This window comes from Caretta caretta, chromosome 3, assembly GCF_965140235.1.
Source record: "Caretta caretta isolate rCarCar2 chromosome 3, rCarCar1.hap1, whole genome shotgun sequence".
In the NCBI taxonomy this organism is placed as follows: domain Eukaryota; kingdom Metazoa; phylum Chordata; order Testudines; family Cheloniidae; genus Caretta; species Caretta caretta.
In genome coordinates, this window is record NC_134208.1 from 97,976,537 (window position 1) to 98,001,068 (window position 24,532).

Consider the following 24,532-nt stretch of genomic DNA (forward strand, 5'->3'; position numbering starts at 1 on the left):
AGACCACCCTGAATCAGGGACATATAATCAGCTCCCTGTATCCCACCCCCTCATTTCACTTTGTCCATGTAAATGGAGAAGCAAGTTACCATGTCTGGCTCAGTTTTCTATAGCTCTTCGGAAGCCTAGGATCGCTATGGTAGGATGCACGCAGGACTTTGCTGTGTGCCAGTATTTCACAAAGAGTTTCAACGAGGTTGGTGAGATAAATTGGTGTAGCTCCATTGGCAGTTTACAGCAGTTGAGGATCTGGTCCACTGTGTTTGCATATTGATATATGTTACGGCCATGGAGAATGTAATTCCTTTTTGAATTAGTTGCAACAAATAATGTTTATTTCTCAGTTTTGTTTTGTTTTTTTTAGTTCGTTAACATAACTTTTTGCACTAGCGGGAACTTAGGAAAAAACAACCCTAAGAACTAATTATTGATTAAAAATTCAGTGACTGCAGAAATCATGATTCATAACATATTCCAAAAAATCAGTGTTAATAATCATACCATTAGTTCCTTGCAATAGAGAATGACAGCAAAATCATGAGCCAGTTGTCTACAAGTGAAGCATACAGTACATGATTTTAATTCCCCCTCTCTGTGGATTTTAATTATTAACTATAGAAGGTTTTTTGGCCCACTGTTTTTTGGGTAAAGAGTGAAATCAGCCATGAGTGAGATTTCAGCCGATATTTATGGCAAACAGTAGCCCCAATAGGAAGATTTACAGCTACATTCAGGTCTCTACTTTGTTCTTAAGCTTGTATTTACTTTTACCCATTTGCTTTCTGAAATTCTCAAACCCCCCCCCCCCCCCATTTGTCATCTAAAGAACTCTGTTTAAAAGGAAAAGAGGCTTCAGACATGAAACACAGCTACATTCCTGAAACATGAGCTACACAACCTTTAATTCATGCAACCTTTCATTTACAGTTATGTTCAAGGGATGGCACAGTGTCATTATGGACAATGCCTCTCCTTGTTATTAGCCTACATAAAGGTCTAAAATGTTTAAACATTTGAAGGAATACCCTCCCAGGCTTCATTTTCTTTCCCTTTCCCTTCCCCCATTTCCCATCACCCTTTCGGGTTGCTCTTGTTCTAAGTGCATAATCTAAATGCTGTGCACTGCAAACTGCACTTATTGTTGGCTTCAAGCTTAGAAGGATCCTTCTGAACACTTTTTATACAAACTCTAATGAGGTCAGATTTGGAAAAATCTCAGCTGCTGGACTTGGATCCCATGCGCTAGTGACCATTTATAATTAATATTAATGAATGGCAGATGTTTATTGCTTAAGTAGAAATGTGGATTGCTAAACCAGAAGGATTTAGTTTAAACCCAAAGGAACTGACTTTATTTCTTCAACAGTTTGGTGGGTGCATGGGTGCATGGGGAATATGCCAGTGCTGGTGATCCAGCCACTGCTACCATCAACTGTGAGCAAGCAATGACCCTCAGGAAAAGAGCACCATGAGCTCCCTACTCCACTTAATAATGATATTTGTCTTCTTGTGGGGCCTGATACAACATTATCATAGAATCATAGAATCATAGAATATCAGGGTTGGAAGGGACCCCAGAAGGTCATCTAGTCCAACCCCCTGCTCAAAGCAGGACCAATTCCCATTAATTGAAATCAGTCAGAGTCTTTTCATTGACTTCAATGGGCTTTGAATCACACCCTGTCATCTGTAGATCTCAAAGCACTTTACAAAGGTAGGGAAGTATCATTGTCTCTGTGTTAGAGATAGGGAACAAAGGCAGGATAGGGAACAAAGGTGGCATGGATACTGTGTTTTAACATGGTTCACACATGGCCAAGGCCATACTCCCTAATGCAATATATATTTTTGTTACTTTCTAATGGTCTTAAACCAAACTAAAACCATCAAACATAAGACTTAGCAAAACCTGAAATTGGCTCAGATGGTAGACCCCAACCCTGCAAGGTGCACCGTGTCAATGGAGTCTCCCTATGCCTATATGGCTTTCCATTGACTTAAATGGGCCTTCATATGAGTACAGGGGCCCACCTGCATGAATCACTTTGCAGGATTAGGGCTCCAGGGTGGCTAAATTTTCTCCCTGAAAATTACTCTCATCCCATTAGGTTCAACTGAACCCTTTATCCTTTCAGGATAGATACCACTGAGTATCTGTCAGTTTACTGGGGGGGGGGAGGGAGGGAGGGGGTTGTCTTTAGAAAGACACCTAGGAAATGAAAGTCCTAGGTAAAATTTCAAAAGTGCACAAAGAAAAGGAGTACTAGTGGCACCTTAGAGACTAACCAAGTGTCTTAGGAGCCCAAGTCCCATTTTCCAAAGTTAGCTAGGTACTTCAGGCCAGATTTTTGAAGGTATTTAGGTGCCTAACTCCCCTTGATTGTGGCTTCCAACTGACTTAGGAGCTTTTGAAAATGTTACCCTCTGTCTGCTCTGCCTGTACATTAAAGACTTCCATAGCACTTGCTGAAGAGTATGGAATTCTTGGCCAAAATGTCCCATTCCTCTCACTATCATGAAGTGTGCTGAGCATTAGATGGTTGGCGTATTCCTGCTCCAGGGTATCTGCATATCGGAAGGGCTGTATGCAGACAGCCTGCAAAACACTTTGGGGTGAAATACCTGTGGAAAATATTATCATTCATTATTATTAGCCACTGGTGACTAAAAGAGTTAGACTGGTGAATAAGGGAATAATGTAGGCACAGTGCCTTCCCCTAGGAAAAGCAGCTGTGTGACAGGGCATTATTCGTGGCACTCTGGTCACTAAGGTTGCTGCAGCACTGGGAAGAGTGAAGGCTTAATTGAAGCCAATCAATCAGTTTCTGTTGGGGGATTACTGACACTTGAGTGCAGCACATTGGGTAGCGGACAGAGGCATCCTGCGAGATGCAGGGGCTCATCTGGGAGCATTAACCCTCTCAGCTGAGAGAAGGACACTTGAGGGATGACCTGAGCGAAGGCAGGGGATCTATGCACAATGGACAATATGTTGCGCTGGTTAGTGGAACAACAAAAAGAGATGCAGAAAACCTAGCAGGTAGAGAGGCAAAGCACTTCTGGGTTGACAGGCAGAGCAGCAGCAAACATTACAGGAGTTCACCAAGCAATAGGCCCAGGTATAGCAACAGCTCGGGGACTGGAAATCAAATGGTAGACCTAGGACTATGTAAAATGGCCCAGAGGATGACCCTGATGCCTTTTTACTAACTTTTGAGTTGGTGGATATTACCACCAGATGGGACAAAGGTGCATGGGAACTTCGGCTAGTCCCTTATCTGGCCAGCGAGGCTCAGGGGTCCTATGTGGCCTTGAGTGAGCACCATGCCAAAGATTATGATAAATTGAAGGCTGCTATTTTACATAGGGTGGGCCTGTCACCAGAGAAATACCACCAAAACTTCAGAGTGGCAAGAAGGAACTGCAGGACACATCCCTGGGTCTTTGCACAGAAATCGTCAGACTGGGACACTCTGTGGTTACAGCCAGATAGCCAGGACACTGAAGCCCTAATGGACTCTGGAGTTTACAGAGAGCCTCCCTGAGACTACATGGCTCTGGGTCTGGAGACATCTGTCAGAACCATTAGAGGCAGCAATAAAATTAACGGAGGAATATGTGGAGGCAGATTTTCCATAGAAAGAGCTCCGTACCTCTACGCTCAAGGACAGGGTGGAAATAAGGTTGAAGAACCTCATGCAATGAAGCCTGGGAAGGGGATTCATAGGATGAACAAGGGCATAGGCACCGACTTCCCCTCTTTTCCGTGGGTGCTTGACCTCCTCTTCTGCCCCTGCTCCCCCCCACTCCACCCCTTCCATGAGGCCCCGCCTCTGGCCCACCTCTTCCCACCCCTTCCCCGCCCCCATTCCAACCCCTTCCCCAAAGTCTCTGCCCCAGCCCTGCCTCTTCCCCTAGCGCACCATGTTCCCGGTCCTCCCCCCTGTCCTGGAGCATGCAAACAGCTGTTTGGCGGCAGCAGTCAGGAAATGTTGGGAGGTAGGCTCAGGAGCGGGGACACAGCGCGCTCTGGGGGAAAAAGGGGAAAGGCGGGAATGGGAGCTTGGCTGCCAGTTGGTGCAGAACACCCACTAATTTTTCCCTGTGGGTGCTCCACCCCCAGAGCACCCGTGGAGTCGACATCTATGAACAAGGGTACCGCAATTGCCCATGCAGTAGCTTACTACCAGTGTGGGGACAAAGGGCACATAAAAAGATACTGCCCTGCATGGACTGAGGGTTTGCAGAGTTCTGTGGGTGGACAGGTATAAAAGAGGGGACCTGGGATTAGGACAATTCCTGTCAAAAGTCAGCTGAAGAACAGCAAGGGACATTGTGGATTCAGTGGAACTGTGTTCCCTTGTATGGAGCCTCCTGGTTAAGCTTCAGCGGCGACAGGAGGGAGCAATGATAATGATTTATTGTATACAGGGGAAAAAGGCATTTATGCCCCCTGGCTGTCATCCTCTTTGAAGTAGGAGGAACATTTAAATAGCAGAGTGTAGGCATAGTAAAGTTGCTGCCTTCCTCAGTAATTCTAGGAACTGACTGGACCCCCATTCCCCTTATGGGAAAAGGAGAGCTGATGGGGGAAGGACCCCAACCAATGGGTCTACATAAAAAACTCATGAGTGTAGACCCTCCAGGTAGTCCTCCAGGTCCAGCGTGTGATAACCTAAATATATGGTAACAAGCTCAGAAAGATGCGACACATTGGAGGACTTGTGGGGAGGAGAAAAATGCAAGAAGAAGGTGGTGAGGCAGGGAATGCTAGATCAGGAACACCTAGAGGCAAAGGGAGGCAGCAGCTTGGTCAACTCCCAGGAAGAACAAGCCTTGGACAAGGCATAGGATCAAAAACAAGTCAGAATGGGAGAGGGGTCCTGACAAAGAAGCCTTGGTGAGTGAACCTGCCCCAACAGTCCTGAACCAGGGGCAAGATAAGTCAGGGAAAGAGAGGAATCCCTAAACAGTGGCTCTAGAGGGACAATTCACAAGGGTAGAGATAAGCCAGAGGAAAGACCTGTGGAATATGATTGGTGTGATGACCAGTGGGCCGAGATGGAGATGTGGAGAAACCTCCACCTTCTAGGTGTACCTTTTTTGGGTGGAATCCGGGAGTCCCTCACCAATGGTCCATGGAATGCCAGCCCCAAAAGGCACAAGAACCTCCAGTAGAATCCCAACTCTGTAACGAGGGCAGGGTACTGACAGCAAAGAAGACCTCTTTCAGAGGCAAGAAAAAACCACAGGTGCAATAAGGGGAGGAGGAGGTGTGCGACAGGGCACTATTAGTAGCACTCTGAGTTCCTGAGCAGTAGCTGAGATTCCTGTAGCATTGGGAAGAATGCAGGCTTTATTGATGCCAATTAATCAATTGCTGTTGGGGATTACTGACCCTGGGGTGATGATTGCTGAGCTATTGGGGCAATTAGCTCAGTACTGGGAGGATATAAGTGGGAGGAACAGGAAGGAGGGGAGAAGCTCAGAGGGTGAGCTTGGGCTGAGGAGTGAAGGCTGTGGGGACACCTCCTTTTGCTGTAAGCTTTGTAAGGAAAGACTAAATGCACAAGTGGCGAATGGCTAACAACAGGGTGTGTATTTGTGACTTTGAGGCCACACGAACTGATCAGGCAGTGCAGTACACTGCATAGCAACAAAGATACCAGGTAACAGGCTAATACACTCAGATGTGGGGGAATTGTCAGTGGTTTCTCTTTTTTACTAGGCCTAAGGCCCATTTAATAGTGGGATGGGAAACAAAGTCTATAGATTACATATATATTATATTGATTACTTAAGAATCCCCAGGGTTGACAGGTTCTTGTCCAAAGATCAGGCCCACTATTATTCAAATTATTATATAGTTGGGAACCCCGATGTGCACAGTAGCAACACTCACACTACAGGAACTCTTCTATATTTACAAATAGTTTATTAATACATTTAGCACAGTCACAAATACCTCAACTCAGTTAGGTAGATAGAGATACTACGGAATGTACGTCTGCACATCCATATACCTACACCATTCCTTGCAGAACAACTTGATACGCTAGCCATCATCTTCCTCATCACCATCACCTTCCCCCTCATCACCAGTGGCCATCATTCTGGCACCTCCCAAGGACTACATCTCCTTCTCCTACTTCCCCTAGGCTGGAATGCAGCTTTTATATGTGATGCATTGACATCACTATGTTGAATGCATATTCAGTAGGGGTATTTTTCCTTTTCCCTATTTGTATATCTTCACCTTATTAATGTTGCAGTGTCCTTCTCCTATAGGTTAGTATATCAATGATTTCAACTTATTATCATATATGTCAATTCGTTGCCATGCCCTCTTGTGGTTAGATATCTGCAGATGTAGCTGTTTTGTACGTCAATTTATTGTTATGACATTTTTATGGCTGGACTCTTGGACACTCTTGTGGTTGGTTGTTCTTGTGATCAGAAATTCCCCTTAAACGCTCTGTTTTTAGCTTCCCAGTGCTTGGGGTTTCCCATTGGGCCATTTATCTGTTCAAAGTTCATAGGCCTCTACCTTACGCTAACTTGCTGAAACTAATGTCTTACAGGATACAGGCCTGTAGGTTCCTTGCATTACCGCTGAATATAATGTAAAACAGTGAATATAATAAAGCCAAGATAGCCCTATGGGCTACACATAGCAGTTTCAAACCTGGATTGAAAATGCTTTTGTTTATAGATGGACAGTGAGCAAACTTTGCTTAAAATTGAGTTAGCTTGGCTTGGTTTTAAACTGGTTCAGGTAACAGTTTTTGGACTGGTGTACATGGGTTGCAAGAAGAATTCAACTCCTGTATTCAGCAGTACTAAAACATGGGTGACCCAATGAAATTAATAGGTAGCAGGCTTAATACAATAAAAGGGAACGCATACAACGCACAACTAATTTGTGGAACTGATTGCCTTGGGATGTTGTGGTGACCAAAAATATTACTGGGTTCAAAAAAGGACTGGATAAGTTCATGGAGGATAGATCCATCTTGGCTAATAGTCAGGGATGCAATCTCGTGCTCAGGGCAACCCTATACCTCTGACTACCAGAAGTCAGAAGTGGAAGATGGGTGGATCACTCCAACTACCCTGTTCTGTACACTCTCCCTGAAGCTCCGGTATAAGCCATTTAATGGGCAAGCTGTACCAGGGTCTGATCCAGTATGGCCATTCTTATGTTGCTGTGAACATTCTCCCATTTCTTACCCTGTATACTCCTTTGTTGTGCTTCTAAGGATAAGGACATAAAATAATAACAATACTTCATTTGTATTGCACTAATACCCTGAAGCCTCACTCAGAATCACGGTGCCCTACTACTAGGTAGTGGACAAACCCGTGGGCCTGACCTATACTAGACTTTGGAGGGAATCTCCTACCTTTGCACTACCATCCACACCATTCTACCATCCACTGGTGGCAGTGCTGGTGATGATAGGCCACCAGACGTGTTTCAGCTCAGCCTGCTCAGAACGGGTCTAAGGGACATGGTGTTAAATATCCAGTACAATATTAAATAAACTGGACTGGATTTTTATGTTATTATTTGGATTAATGAAAGTATTCATTCTTTACATTCCACTATGGTCTGTTCATAAAAGCTTGCTGTTAATTTCAGTGTACAAATGCTATTATTACAAACAGCTTTAGACCCACTGCTTGGAATAAACTTGAAAAATCCTGGATAAACCCTACATTTAGGAAATTCACTTAGTATCTTTGGTTCATTTTAGGTTGCAGACTTCCATCCGAGTGCAAAAAATCCAGATCCAAAGTTTCATGAATAATATCTGTCAGGATAGCATGGCATACTGTTCCATTAGAAGGGGGTGGGTAAAATGACTCTAACACTTAGGCTTGTAAATCTTTTAGGTGTTTTTGAAAATTTTACCCCATAAGTCTATGAAGAATTTTGACCGTAGAATTTCTACTAATGTTGAATGCAGGAAGTAACATTTGGGAGAAGAAAAGAGGAGTAAATGTAAAAGAGGATAGTATGAAAGGAGAGATAGTAGCAGAAAGGGGAAGTAGAGTAGAATGCGGCAAGAAGACGAGGGCAGAGCTAAAAAGGAGAGGAAGAGAAAAGAGAAAACTAGCGATCTAGAGACTTCAGAAAAGAAAGACAAAAGCTACTTATTACATAAGAAATATCACCTTTTTGAGGGCATAGACAAAAACCCCTGGCTTCAGAAAAGTCAATCCAGGTTTCAGGGAAGGCAGAAAATCTGCCCAAAGACAAGAAAAAAAATATGGTGTATGACCCTTACTGTTAAAATGTTAGTCTCTCTATTTTATAGAGCTGGTTAGAAATTTCCCCAGGGTGCAGTTTTCTACTGGAAAATGCCAATTAATCAAAATCAAAACATTCCACAGGAATGTGTTGATTTTGATTAAATTCCAGCAGAATCCAGGCAAATTTCTAAACCTTCTTGCCAGGTAAGTTTCCATCAGAAGCCTACCTGGTTTCCTGCCAGCTCCCCTGGTTTCTCGGCAGCCGGCCTGGTGAGCGGACGGGGAGCCAAGAGTCTGGGAACCCCAGCCACAGCTCCTCATCAGCTAGGACTCCCAAAGTCCCAGCCTGCCAGGTGGACTGTCAAGGATCCAGCAATTCCAGGCTCCTGGCTGCTCAGCAGTCTGGGAGCTCTGGCTCCCAGGTTCCCTGTGCTGCTCGGCTCACTGCTTGGTGGGTTGCTGGGGCTCCAGACAGCTTAGAGAGCCTCATAAATATTTTGGAAAATGTAGAAATGCTGCTTTGACTTTTTAAATGAAATCTCAGAATTCCTGTTCCAGGGGAAATTTCAACTTTCATTCCATTTTGGAATGCTTTTGTTTTATTTCAGAATCTCCCTCAGAACAGAAATGCCTGTTTCCAGCCAAGTCTAATATTTTACTCATTTTGGTGGAGAAGGGAGAGAGAGAAACTGTCCCACTTCAACCCATTTCTGAAAAGAGCCACCGGGAAAATTCCTCATGTGTTTACACCAGTGACTTCATTGGGTTTGCACAAGTGTAACAGAGGGCAGCATTTGGCTCCTTGTGGGTTTAAATAGTCTACTATTTAACAAAAGCCAGGTGAGTCTTGAACTGATATTTTAATGAAGGTGTCCATCAGAGGACGGTTTTCCCAGAATCTATTAGGCATTGAAGACTGGGTGACTAGTGATAAATCAGTCAGATTGTATTGGTATACTGGAAGTCAGCCAGCCACCTATCAGCATGTGCTACATTTGATGCGAGAGAGGAAACAAATTAGCTTAGAAGACCAAACGACTGACCCACAATGAGACAGCCAAAGACTTATCCTGATCAATCTGCTCTGTGGCACTCTAACGTGAGCAAGAGAGGTTCCCCTTTGGATAAGGAAAATGGCACAAAGGGCTTGCGAACACTTGAAACGCTGCTGTGGCAGAAGTTGTGCCGTTGTAGCACTTCAGTGTAGACACTACCTCTGCGGACATGAGGCGTTCTCCCATCAGTGTAGGTAATCCACCTCCCCAGGAGGCGGTACCTAGTTGACAGAAGAATTCTTCTGTTGACCTAGTGCTGTCTATACCAGGGTTAGGTCGGCTTACCTATATTGCTTGGGGTGTGGATTTTTCACACTCCAAGCAATGTAGTGATGCTGAGGCTATTTCCCAGTGTAGATGAGCCCAAAATCTCCAAGTGTCATAAAGCCAGTGTAGCCAGCTCCACACTATGCATTCCCAGTCCCCTTGGTGTAGGGGACATGTTGGGAACAGAAAGAGGGGTGGCTGGAGTGTTTTTCATTCTGGAGTGTCCTTCCGCCCCCCCCTTTGTAGCAGCCTCAAAGGGCCATTACAAACAGGTACAATGTAGAACAGACTTTAAGTTGCTCTGAGTTTGCACTAGGAGCAGAAAGTTGGTGGAAAGCCACCTCCCCCCCCCCCCGGCCTTTGCACCAACTCTGGCACACCTGAGGATCTGAGATACAAATTCTATCAAAGTTTAACCATCGCAAGCATATATACCATCAGTCCTAAATTAAGCCCCCACTCATGCAACAGGATCTGATGACTTTTCTGGGACTGGAACAAGCTTAAGGGTCTGCATTAGCGATCTGCCTTCAAGATCAGGTCCTCCACCAACTAACGGTACTTGACACATACCCATGCCAGGCCCATAGTCAATTAGGGAAATAGCATACAGTTGATGCTACAGCACTCCATGTTTACAGATTCATTGGAAATTTTTGGCTGTATGGGTATTCCAAGAATTTACACACTGGTTTATTGCAATTATTTTAAGTCAAAAGTTTTTTTTAAAGAGCTGCCACTGTTCATCCCTCACTTAATTATTTGATTACAAATTTGATAAATCTAAATGAACAAAAGTTTCTTTGGTTGTTTCTCCTTTTTAGTATTGTACTAGAAAGAGTTCAAATATCTGCCGAGGCAGTAGCATCTGTCTCTTATCATGTATAACTTTTCCTGATTATTTCTAGAAAGGCAGACTAAACATGCAGTTCTGACATAATGCAGCATCACATTTTCATTTCTGGTTTGCTCAAATGCCTGCACCCGCTGAACTAAGTCTCTGGAAAGGGCAATATCCATGACCTCAAGCAAGGCTAATGGGAGGCTTGGATTATTCTTGCCTGAAACAATAGAATAAGCTATTACAGATTCCTGCTAATACTTTGAAACCACAGTAGGGTGTGGGCTTTTGTGCCAATAACACATATCTCCATTTTTTAAAAAAAAGTCGTGTTTTCATATAATTCCATTAGGCTTAAAAACAGCTATGCAGTGGATCCACCCTAAATGAATTTATGTCTAATTTATGCCACCTTTTATGTAAATATAAAATTGCTATTGTCGTCATACCATTAAGTCATGAGCCAGAAAAGGGGGGCTAACACATTCACTTGTCTCAGCATACACATGCAAAATAATATAGGCCCCCGAATGCTCTAGTGTGCAGATCAACATATGGCAATAAAATGTAGCTAGAGGAAAACACAAATAGACATAGAAATCTGCCACCACTAATTGAGTACTTGACAAGAAGGTACTATTTATTATTTTTAAAATTCTGACAGTGTGTGTGTGCGACTTCACAAGACGGAAATATCCAGACAGTCTACTCCAAAGAGCGTATGATTTTAGGATTAGATTGTGACTTTGCAGTGAGCCCTGTCCATAAAGAGGGTGTATAGCTACGCCAGCCCACAAGCAGCACAGGGAAGGAATTATGCCTGAGAAAAACACAATTGCCTCCCTGCATCCCGGTCACTCGAGCACTATAGTAACTTGCTGCTTGCTTATGGCCACAGCAAATTGACACCCCATGCAATGGCTCAGCTAAGCCAAGGTTCCCCCCCACTCTCCTCCCCTTCCTACCCACCTGCTTGGGGTAGTGAGTAGTTGGTGTGCAGTGTCTGATGATTCCTGCCTGCTCAGTCCCAATGTCCTTATTCCCTCCAACATTCCTGCATGGCCATGAAGTCGAAGGGATGATTTAGCCCAAAAGCTTGAGAAGAAGACAAGGGGCAAAATATTCAAAGGCACCTAAGTGACTTAGGAGCCTAAGTCCCACTTTCACAATTGCTTAAGTAACTTAGGAGCCTAAGTCTCATTGAAAATCAGCGTGACTTAGGCTCCTAAGTCAATTAGGCACTTTAAAATTTTTGCCCAAGAGCCACTTCAGCAATAAGTGCGGCTTTAAGAGCGATTTAAATAAGTGTGAGAAACACACAACCATTTACTATGAACCATTTACTATGTGGGTAATTCGTAAACTGTGACATTCATGTGTTCTCTGCCCATCAACATTTCTAGTGGTTAGGTTGACCCTGTCACACCTTTGGTAATGTCACACTATAGGGACATAATATTGATAGGTTTGAATTGCTTGAAACATGCTGGGGGTAGGGTGGCCAGATGTCCCAATATTATAGGGACTGTCTCGATATTAGGGGCTTTGTTTTATATACGCAACTATGCCCTCCCCCCCCTGAAAAAAAGTATCCCAATTTTTCATACTGGCTATCTGGTCACCCTAGCTGGGGGCAAGCAGGCAAACACAACTAATTGTGTTGTTAGGCATTGCTATGACAAAGACCTGTTTTATTAGTCTGAGGCCTAGTGTGATATGCTCACGCTAAGGATTTATTTTAAGTGAACCAAGCAAGGCCCAAGGGCTTATCCCTAGTATATGAAGTGTGCCTTCTCATTCTGTGTAACAAGCAAGTGATTGCACAGGTACATCTCAAGCTTGCAAAAGGTTATCTTGAAATAGGGGGTCAGTTGGGGGCAGGAGCTTTTGCAATATTGTAACTAGGCAGTTAGACCTTGTTGTCATACAGGATGTATTAAGAAGGTGATGGATGCAAACGCTTAGATTAGTGATTGGAAGCATGATTATGGATATCTGGAATGTCACTTATGGATAATGGGCAGGTACAAACCTGACAAAAATGGTCACGGAACATGGGCTCATATGGTTATGTATCTGAATAATTACATAAAGGAGGGGGTATAAAACATCCGATTTAGTTCCCTAAATTTGGGGTACCATGGGCTCCTGAAATGATGTCAACTGATTCATTGCCTTCAGAGGTGCTCCACTGACTGTTGTTTCTATCTTTGCTTTCTCATTAATCTTGTATGAGTATATTATGCTAACTATCTCAAGAGCAATTGCTTTGTTTATTACTTTTTTTGTTGGATTATATTAATAAGTAGACTTATTTGGTTTTTATGTAAAGGCCTTATTGAGAGCATACAGCTCTGTCACAAATCACATCAATCCAACAATGAACAAGAAACTTCTGTGTAGGCAATCTGGGAAGAACCTGCAATAATCAATAGTTATGAATGTGGTGAATTAACAGTCCCATTATTTGACAAGGAATAACCTATAACTTGGAATAAAATGATCACTGAAGAGAAAGTTGAGCTGTTTAAATTTTGAAGGCGCTGAATAAATGAGTCATTTGTTAATGGTTTGTGAATGAAAGGATTATCTCTTTTGGATTGCATAGGATCATTGGGACAGGAGTCCTTAATATTGTTTTTTTGGCAGACATTTGTGAATTTCAATGGGCATATAATTTATAGTTTCACTGTTACAGAAAATGGGTCATGCTTCTTGGAAATGAGAAGGGACCTAGGAATTTACATAATATTGCATTAATGGACTGTAGGTGACTGGAAACTGACCCAGGAACAAGCAATAGTTGGCAGCAAAGATTTCTGAGAGGTTGGCTCTTCCAGTCTCAACTTTCTCCCCTGGGAATTCCTGATTGAATTCACAGCACACATTCTTTCGCCTATCCTTATGATGTCTTCCCATGATTAATTTTTTAACTCCTTCTATGAAGGTAAAAGGATTCTACATAAGTTAAGACAGAGTTACAAGTTTAACAACTCTGCTCATGGACAAGCATAAAAGAATGGTTTGTGCTATCGGATGATTAATTGGCAAATGTTACACAAAATTAAATCCTGCACTCATACTATCCGGTAACTTTGGAGATATCAAGCAACAGCACCTTGAAATAGTTCTACTCTGATCCAACCAATTACCTAGATATGTGTGTAACTTTACGCCCACGAGCAGTCCCACTGAAGTAAATGAGGTTATTTATTCGCTTGCTTAGTTACCCATGTGCTTCAGTTATCTATTGAACAGTGCTTTGCTGTATTTTGCATGAATTCCCCCTCTGTGACATAGAATACCCCTTGAGGAGGTCTTCAGGGGCAGCCACAGTCAAGGAGCTCCTAGCAGCAGTTCTTGCAGGAACTCTACAGACCAAGTCCTACAGGGAGCTGGGGAGGAGGAGATGGGGCAGCAGTGCAGAAGTAATGTCTGTGCTCAGATGTCCTTACCTGTGATGAATCCCCCGCAGGTTTAAACAGGTTGCAGGGAATCTGCAGGCTTAGAGGATAGTATCCAAGCCTCTTCATTGAGAGAGAGAACTTTATCACTAACATAGAAGAATTCCATGAAAACTCAGTTGAAATTCATAGGTCCAGGTCCTCCAGCTGGGGGTGAAGCCCCTGGAGTTTCAATACCCTTACAGAGGAATAACCCTGATAGTGGACACCTAGATCTGTGACGCAGCCACCACAGCAAGGCAGTTCAAAGGATGAAATTCTATCCCTAATGCTTCCTGTTGTGTTTAGGTATTTCAGCCCATACTTTAGGAAGACATAAACAGGCAAGTGCTCTGAGTCGCCTGTCGTAATTACAGGTGAGTACAACAGGACAGGAATAGAAGATAGTCAAGTTTCCATCTTTGGAACCTGAATTGCTTAGTTTGCTTGTGTCAGGCTTGATGTTTTTGGTGTGGGGCATTTTGTTAAATGGTATTTAAAATACCAGTCCCACTCACTTCCCCCTCAGGAAATGAAAATATTTACCACCTGAAAGCACAACAGTGGATGGAATAATGTAAACGCTTCTCTGGAACAATCTATTATGGGCTACATATTTAAAGATGTTTTCAGATGTGGATTATATAAATATATGTTTAGGGATTTCTTAAAACATGGATCACAAATTAGATTTACAAAAACACAGTGCCTTCAAACAGTAAGATCTGTTGTGTAAGCAGATACATAGTGTACGCTCAATTTCACCATCAGAATTCAAACTGAAGTACTTCTCAAATTGGTAGCTTATTTGTAGACTGACTTACTTCACTATACAAAGTCATTTATTAGTAGTAATAATAGTCTACATGGGGAAATGGATCAGAGCAGCTATTCTGGAATAAACTATTCTGGACTAAAACTCCTTTTTTTCCAGAATAGCTACTCTGCAGAACTTTTGTAGATGTTGATGAACTGGCATTTTCAGATGGAAAAATGTTGTTTTTAGAAAATTTTCAACCAGCTCTAATTACAATGATTTATTCTCCTTGTTTTCATCACATGGATTTATTAACCAATAAGACATACCAAGCTATGTTGTGTTCAGGCCAACTTGCTTCAGCAGAATGCTGTAACTAGCTGGGAAGTGGTGATATCAGTATGTCCCAGCACAATACACCACAGCTCAGATCCTCTTACTGGAGTTATAAAACTGTCCCAATATACATACAGTACTAAATAGAAAAGGAAATAGAATAGTGAATATAATGCTGGGGAAGGGTTCTGGATTGGAAGCATTTGAAACTAAAGTCCTCAATTTAATCCAAGAGCAGGTATAGTTTAGGCAAAGAAGCTTCCTCTATACTACCATGCCTACTTGTTTCAACCCTGGCCTGGAGGGACCCCCCTCTAGGAGGAACAGGGTTATTCTCCTTTTTACAATGTAAATTCCTCTTTTTACAACATAAAAACTCTTCCTTTGAGCAGCCAAAAGAATGACCGAGGAAAGCTCAAAAGTGCCCCCCAGTGGAATTTTACTTGTAGTTCACCAAAGAAAATGTAATACAACTACTTGATTAATTAAAGCAGTTCTCTGTGGAACAGCAAATTATTATTCTCACACACACACACACACACACACACACACACATACATTTGAGCCCTAGCAGTTTAGGGTGGATGCTCCTTTTATTTCACTCTATCTTCCTTCCACAATTTGTATATAAATGCAAACATGTATATGTAATTTTGAAAGAACTGAGAAAACTTTTTCAAAGGGAGAGTTTCTATTTAAGTTACGCATGCAAAATGAGCTAATAGACAGATACAGGCATGCCATTCATCAGGAAATTTCAGCTTACCGGAGCCATCAATCTGTCAGATGTTACACCATCTCCTTGCAAAAACCAGTGTAACTTCTTAAAGAGATAATATTATTTAGTATACGTATACTACTACTTATCCCTGGATCTTAAGTGCTTTACAAAGGTGGTAAGCATTATTATCCCCATCTTAGAAAAAGGAAAAGAAAGGCACAAAAAGGTTAAATGACTCATCTAGAGCCCCACAGTAAGTTTAGGTGAGAGCCAGGAAAAGAACTAAATTCTACTGATTACTAGTGTAATGTCCTATCCTGTAGGCCACTCTTTCTTAATGCATCATGGGAGTTTCTGTACAATGAAATAATCTGCATACCAGAAATTGAACATTTTCTTATGGGTTTTATTATTCACTTTAATTTACATCATTATTCAACATTAACTTTTCTTTTTTCCTTGCCTTTTGTTTTTCTTTAGATGCAAATAGGTGCCATATTTAGAGCAATAATACTGAAAGCTGTGCATGCCATCTATAAAGACCGTATATTTCATATAGCACCTTTCATTTCATAGAATCCCTTACGCACTTTGCAGCTATACACAGAAAGCTTTAATGCAATGCCACCACTTCTGGGCTGGAGAACAGTGCATAGTACACTACATAATATCTGGGGAGGAATTTTTTTTCCTCTGGCATAAAAGTCTTGTTTTCACCAAAAGTGTCACAGGATGTTCAGACAGAACAGAGAAGCTATTGTTCTTGTTCCTTGTCAGTGTGAGAATGCAGCAAAAGGCATCAACTTGTATTTTACTAAATAAGTCTCCAAATATCAATCCCAGCTGCTGCCCATGTGACTAAGTGGGGGGGTGGTTGGGTAGGGGGGGAGGGAAAGGTTTAGGGAACTGAAGAGAAGGGCAACAAGCAGCAAGAGGCATTCACAGTAGAATTCAACTCAAACTCCTCCCAGTTCCTAGTGGAAAACTAAGGGAGGAGTAACTTTCCCCTTCTCCCCCTAACCTTCAATTGCCACAAGAATCTATAGCCCAGAGAGAAACAAAGTAACACCATTATATACATGTTTATAAAAAGAGTAGTTAAAGGAACTAATGAACCAGCACTGCATGATGAAAGATTAGTGCCTGCTTTACAAAAATGCAAAGATTACTCTTTTTGGTTGAATTGTTTTTCCAGAGCAGCAGAATGCAACATTCTAGAGCAGAGGCTCCTTCGCAAAAGGTGGCAATATGTGGCCATTGGTGGTAGGCTGTGTTAAAAGCTTTACGTGCAGAACTATGCAGAGGAAGCCATTTGCAATGCAAAACAAGTTTTAAGGGTCCTAGTCCAGAAATCTCTTGCTGTGCGGAGGATGGAAATTCCATTTCGTGAAGGATTTCCAAATTTGCCTCTGTTCTGAATCGGAGTGAAACCTGAAAACTTCAAAATCGCCACCAATGAAAATTCCCCCCCAAAAAATTGGTTTCGGTTGATTTCAGTGTTTTTTGTTTTGACAAAATCATTTTGTTTTGATTTTGACTTTTGATTTTGTATTTTAAAATATATAATATAATGCAAAATAAACAAAAACATTCAAAAGAAAGTCATTTTAAAGCAAAAATCAAAACAGTTTATTCCAAATATGCCAAAAGAGACTGCTTTGATATTGGTGGAACTTTTTTTTTTCAAATTTTCTTCTGAAATGACATTCCAATGAAATTGACTCCATTTCACAAAGTGTTATGATTTTGATGGAACTGTGAATTCTGATGTATTATGTTTCCATTGAAATTTCTCTGCCCAGGAATGATGGTTTAGTCCCTAAAGGACTGCTCTAGCCAGCTTAATTTAGATCAACTCTTATATTATGCTGGGAATCGCTGCAGCTCCTAGTCAGGCCAATGACTGGGGAGCAGGAAGTTATCTTAGATCCACCTTCTCCCTCACCTTGGGTCCTACACCAAGTGCAGGTAGGCTGGGCCCAGCAATGTGCTAAGGGGCAATAGTGCAGTTTGTTCTCAGTCACTGCCAACACTGGCTTTGGTGTAACTCATCACGGTGGGACTGTAGCTTTTAAGCGATTCCCCTCTCCGGAGGGGTGAGTGGAGTGGCTGAGCTGCAGAAGGACTCTCCAGGTGCAGCTGACTGGCTCCGCCTGATTTTTGTCATAGTGCTCCTGCAGAGTCCATGCTGACGCAGCAGCTCCACCACCCTTCCAGTAGACTCCCCTCCACCTCCAGCCAGCTTTAGGTGCTGTCTCCATTAGAAACGCTACAGCTGCTGTAGTAAATCCATCTTCTTGAGAGGAGATAGCTAGGTCAAGGGAAGAATTCTTCCTTTAACGTAGCACTGTCTACACTAGGGCTTAGAGCAGTTTAACTACAGCTCCCAGGCATGTGATCTTTTTTAACACTCCTGAGCAACACAGCTGGGTCAAGCTAATGTTCTAGTGTAGACCAGCCCATAGGGTAGCTAGTCAAGAACTCTCCACTGCGACTATGCCCAGCCCTTCCGCAGCAGCACAAGAGGGAAGACACTCCATGTGCCCCTTACTCCTCTTGTGCATCCTACAGGGCCAGCCACACCCCTTCCCCCCTCGATTTTTGTTTAATTCAGTGTTCTGCAAGACCAATATGTTGCACAGTAAATTCATGCTGTTACTTTAGAGCACTTCTCAGACCAAATCCTCATTCTTGGGTAACAGGAATATTACTGAGTTTCAAGTTCTTTCCAAAAATATCTCTGCCTGTCTTAAGTAATAATTACATCAGTTTGCTTTTTTAAAAAAAAAAAAAAAGTCCCAGGGCTAGATCAGTGAGTTGCCATGAGCAGCTAAAAAAATTCCAAATCAATCAGTGACCGAAGACGAGGGGAGGGAGTGCCTTTCCAATGTATCCAAAGCATTGCAGTTAGGAGATCACAATATTGGACCATCACCCTTGGACCATTGTACAATATTGGACCATCACCAAGTGAACAATGTCAAATATTGAACATCTGGTTGATTTCCATTAAAATAATATTTCATTTGGGGTCAATAGTTTTCACAGAGGTTTGGAACTGAATTCAAAATGGTCACTGATATATAGATATATAATGTTAGAACTGGGCTTGATGCATGTTCACCTCCAAAAAGGAACTCAACATGGAAATGGTACATAACCCAACACTTTCAGACTTCTCTCTTTGAGAACTGGGCGCACATTCCACAAGTAGTCATTTCATTTCTGCTGCCCTTCACACTGTGTGCTGATCTGCCATTCAGGGAACACCTGATGCTAACAGGGTTGTCTATTTATTTTGTCTAGCAATCTATAATCATTGGAATAATTCTGGATTAAAAGCAAAGCAATATTTCAAGTTTCTGAAGTAACAGAAGAGAGACTCAGTTATTCATCTATATTTAACTTAGGAAGTGTAAATACCCTAACTTTCGTCTGAATTTATTATCAGCTAGAACTGGTCACAAATGGACTGGTTGGGAAACAAGCCAGGAAACTATGCATAAGGCTGTGTGACTTTCCGCGACCTCCATGACTTCTGTAGCAGCCCCGCAGCCAGCTGCACCAGCCGCTACTTGGGTGGCCCCAGGCAGCTGTCCCTGGGGACTGCCCGAGCAGTGGCCAGTGTGGCCCACCTCAGCAGTGGCTGGTGGGTGCTGGCCCCAGGCCTCCCCATAGCAGTGACACCCCAGAGGGCTTCTAGAGCAGCACCCCACTGGGAGCCACCCGAGCAGTGGTGTCCCAGGGCCACCCAGATAAGATTTAGTCATTGTATTTATAGGAAAGGTCATGGACAGGTCACAGGCCATGATTTTTTGTTTTAAACCTGTGACCTCTCCATGACTTTTACTAAAAATACCCCTGACTAAAAGTCTATGCATGAAGCATGGGCTACAACATACCCCCACCCCTTCATTCTCTAGCCTTACTCCTTGCCTCTCTCCCCAATCTCCAAGAAACCCTTCATGCTGTTGTGTCTCCTCCTCCCTTAGTCTGACACCCCAGCCTTGTTCTCTCATCTTTCCTTAGACTGAAACTATTCCCTTCCTCCATCCTGAACTGGCTTTCAATCCCCCACAAGTTACCAGAGACTCTCACCATTATTTTCATGTCTGGGCTGGACTTGGTTTCCTATATTGGTCACCCTCTCCATTGCAGACAACACAGAGATCTATTACCTAGGAACCAGGTTTGGTTGACTCTGTTTCCAGATACATATGTCAGGAAACCCAGGGTATTTCTGATGATATACAATTATGAGACCTGGACTAAAGTATTTTTTTGCTGTAATAAGCAGTGATTGTTGTTTTCAGCATACAATATTTGCCATGGTGCCATAAAACAGTTAACTAGGTGTTTCTCAATATTGCACAAACAGTGAAATTATCCCTTGCGTAGGGAGCTAGCACAAGGCCCATATGCTACTTACACCTCAGTTAAAATACTGTTTTGAAGCATACCTGGGATTCTTCTGCATATGGGTAAATTTCACTAATAGGGTTCAGTATATGGACTAATTCTCACATACAAAAAAACCCACTCAGCTTTAAGTTTGTTTGTAAAGCCGAGTGTAACTGTCAGTATTTCATATGTGGAGCAGTTTCTAACGTAAACCTAAGAAATAGAAGAATAAATGCATTGCATGTATAATCCACAGAAATAGCAATCTTTAAATATTCTTTAAGTGAACAGAAACTTTACTCAAGAGAGCCTTGATGGTAGCAAAAGCCTCAGAATTCTACCCTCAGAGATATTTAAGAAAATAAAGTAAAGTGATTGAATTCATCAGGTTTGTATCAATGGGTAAAAGGTTCAGCACTTAAGACGTTAATATTTTCTCTTATTATGGTCACATACCAGTGCTGGAGTCAATATTATTCAAGGGAGTTCTCCCTGCAGAGAAGGAAATCCTCTGCAGGAGAGGGAGAATTTTAAGACTGTGGATCCCAGATATTCTCCTGTGCTGAGCAGAGTTCTGGGACAGAGATGGGGAGTAAGCAGGGAGCCAGTTACACCTCCATGATTTACTAGCCACATTTGCTCAGATTCCTGGCTCAGGTATAAGTTATAGCATCCTAGGGAATGCTTTATCTTGCGTCAGCTGGAGCATACACCAAATGAGAATTGAGAGAGTGCAGGTCACTCTGCCATGCTCACAATGACCTCTGTTGGTGGAGCAGTTGGCATAGAAACCAACTATGCCGGCTTTGTACCAGCTAAGAACTTCCCCCACACAAGAAGAATTTTCAACTGTCTGGTTATGGCCAGACTCCAGCCACTTTGCTCAACTCAGGGGGTAGAGAAACTCGCCCTAGGTCAGGACTTTACCTGATGACCTATGATTGCTCTCCAGACAACTGGGTTAATGTTTGGTTTTAACCCTCAGCATCATGAGCTTGTAATCAAAGGGCAATTTTTCAGGCTGTTGGCAAACAGACAAGATTCAAAGACTGGGACGGTCTGAGTATTGCTTATAATGTGCCATGTATTTTTATTTCAGGGAAAAAAAATAGAGATGAGAAAGGGAAAAGGCCAAACAAAGAAGAAAGTAGGGAGACAAGGCAGGAAAACAAAGGCCGAGAATCCCGAAGACAAAACCGAGAACAGCGGGAAAACAAAAACAAAATGCAGCCGAAGAAAAGAAAAGCCCAGGATAAACAACAGAACCCAGTACCCATCAGCACTGTACACTAATGGCCTTACCTGATTGTTTTAGATTTATAATGCTGCTATCTCAACCAGATCCCCATGACAGATGCTCAAGCCATTCAAACCACAAATGGACAATGCTATCAGTTATTGTTAAACCTTAAACAACATTCCAAATAGTTCCTATATTCTCCAGGCAATCATTGTTTATTAAAAAGACTGATATGAGCCAAGAATTAAAAAAAAAAAAAAAATCTAAAAAAGGGATACTTTAAAACTGTTACATTATATGCTGCCATGCATCTGCAAAAGGCAATTAAGAAATTTTGTATATACTTATTAATAGGGTATAAAATATAGCAATATAATGAATGACATCTGGATGAAAACCTGCTTCCTCTGTAAAATATTTTTCAAGGTATTGTTTAAGCAAAGTATGAGACAAGAGAGATGTCTAAATCAAAGACAAAGTATCCCGTTGTATATTGTACATAAATATTCAGAGAGGGGCAGGAGGGAAACCATTTTTCAAGAGCCAGTAGGAATCTAAGGTTTTGCACCCTGTGGTGGATCTGAACTGAATTACCCTGGGGTTCCCCGGTACTTGTTCCAGACTCGTGAGAAATACCAGGGGGAATACCCGCAGGGTGTTGAAAGTTAAAGAAGGAAAAGAAGTGGAAGCAACTGCAGCTTCAGAGACTGAAGTTCCTAAAGGAGAAGTGGTGGCGCTTTGCTCGTATAGCACTCTTGGCTATGGGACAACACAATGTTTTCTGGTCTAAACAGTGGTACAGTGCATAATGCTGTTCTATGCTTTTTATAACTATGTGTAACTTAAATCTACATTTCAAATCTTCCAGTGACTGACAAATTGTATTTGTAGGAGACAATGCTGAGTTAATAAAGAACAGAAAATAGACCACGGAAATATGTGTCTTTCACAGTCGTGGGGGTTTTCTTCTTCTTTTTTACTGGAAGAATCTACTACTTTATAATCAGCTTTATGAACGTCATGGAGAGAAAAGGATACTACATCTTTAACAATGTATATCTAGTGAAAGAGAAGCCACTACAATAAATATATTTGTGGATTGAGTGGATAAAGTTTGGTCCATTTTTGTTTGCTTGAAAATCATGCTACAGATGCCCCACTTATTCCCTCTGGCACAGCCAAAGTGAAATTCACCACTTGTCAGAAGGCCAGAAAAGGCCCATGCACCACTTGTGTCCTGCTTACACCCTAGTTTGAAGGCTACAGTGATGCTTAAGTGGTGGGTAGGCTTTGTGCTGGCTCTCTGCTCATGGATGGATTTTATCTTTATAGAATAACATAAAGATGGAAAATACCTAATAGGACATGAGTGAAATCCTTACCCCATCAAAGTCAATGACAGAACTCTCCTTGATTTCAGTGGAACCAAATTTTGCCCTGAGAGTCCAACCCAAAAGCACATTGAAGTTAATAGAAAGATTTCAGTGGCATTTGGATAAGGACCTTGGTAATGCAGGATGATTTCCTACATTTTGCTTACCCTTTGGGGCAGAGACCACCCTTTTAATTCATGAAGAGTCCCTACCCCAAAGGGGCTGTGATTCCTGACTGGGGCCTGTAGGTGCTAATGCAATGCATATATTTAATAATAATATTCTCCCGTGCTTTGTCCAGTTCTTCAAATGTCCAAGCTGCTAGCACTTCCGCCATTAATTTGGGAGATTATTACACAGATTATAGAGTTCTTTGTTAGGAAATGTTCTCTGATATTCAGCCTGAGTAAGGCACAACGCCTCAAGAGATCCCACTGGAGCAGTGACCTCCCTAAACCCCTACCTTGAGCAGTGGCTAACGAGGCACAAGTTAACCTATTGGGTATTGTTGCCTATTGGGTATCAGATGTCCAGCCCCTACTTACCTTACTCTTCACTTACATTCCAAGGGCTATCTTGGTACTACTGCTGTCTCAGTGTCTCCCTCTCATCAAATATCTATTTCATATTATTCCCCAAGTATGCTAGCTTCCATTTTTCAGATCCAGCCCAATCCTGTCATTTCTGTTAGACATTTCTAACCACTGGGGGTGCCAAATTCTGCCCATTCCTCCATAGCCAGTGCAGAATGGGAGTCAGGATTTGAAAAGCACATGTGGGATGTATGTGTCTCTGCCAGCCATTCTCTCCTAGAAAGGGAAGCACACAAAACACAGAGGCGAGCTCTGGGGCTTGGGAGGGAGGATTCCTTCCCCCACCACTCACTGTGGAGCTCCCCAGATAACAGCCTGACTAGTTAGGCAGCATAATTGTTCTGACATTTGACCATAGGGCCCTCTGTATTATTCTCGGTCTCCATTGGTATTTGGCTCGCTTCCTACTATAACGGTGACTGGAATAAACATGTGGTTTAGCCTTTCTTCCAAAATACTAATGACAATGTTAACTAAGGCTGAGCCACTTATCATTCGTTGTGACTCCATACCTAGCACCTCCCCCTGTCTTGACACATCCCCTTTACAGTATGTTTCATTCACAGCCCTTCAGATAATTTTCACCCAAGCTAATATTCTACTTTGTGGGGTTTTATACCATGCTCATCACCATTGTATCTGAACTCCTTCCGGGAGTGCATTAAACGTCATGAACAACATCTATCATGTGTGGTTTGTTCTCATTCTCTCTCTCACAAATTTTACAGTTGCTGTGTCTAATGCTTTGCTAAACATTTGCTGTGTCTAATGCATTTGATAGACATGTTACATTTGCTGCTTAGATGGAAAGAGACATTCCTCCTATTAGAATTTCCTCCTATTAGAAATTCTACTCAACAGAAGAATCAATGTTTTGTTTTGTTTAAAGAGGGAAATTACCAAGTAAGCCATGTTCTCTGGAGACTTATGTGCTGACAATTAAGCAATTAAGAAAAGAACGCCATTTTAAAAGAAAGAGTTAAAAAAAGTCAGGTGGGCCCCATAAGCCAAGACCATAGTTTAGGGGTCAGCAACCTTCAGCATGCAGCCCATCAGAGTAATCCGCTGGCGGGTCACGAGACATTTTGTTTACATTGACATCCGCAGGCATGGCTCCCCGCAGCTCCCAGTGGCCGTGGTTTGCCATTCCTGGCCAATGGGAGTTGCGGGAAGCGTCGGCCAGCAAGTTCCTACGGCCCGCACCACTTCCCTCAGCTCCCATTGGCCAGGAACGGCGAACCACAGCCAC

At 42.5% G+C, this 24,532-nt stretch overlaps 1 protein-coding gene across 3 annotated transcripts in view; it reads left to right on the top strand.

Moving 5' to 3' along the window:
- Positions 1-22,420, top strand: part of RSPO3 (R-spondin 3) — an 87,741-nt gene extending 65,321 nt beyond the window's left edge. The window contains exons 5-6 of one of the 3 annotated variants that reach the window (XR_007355819.2): positions 8,865-9,096; positions 21,177-21,272. Coding sequence is in view for 2 of the 3 variants with exons in the window: in XM_048844610.2 (XP_048700567.1) it covers positions 21,177-21,370 (194 nt within the window). In the remaining variant the exon portion in view is untranslated. Of the gene's footprint in view, positions 1-8,864; positions 9,098-21,176 lie in introns of those variants that run through there. The other 2 variants (XM_075126720.1, XM_048844610.2) reach the window with 2 other exon arrangements.
- Positions 22,421-24,532: the final 2,112 nt, after the last annotated feature.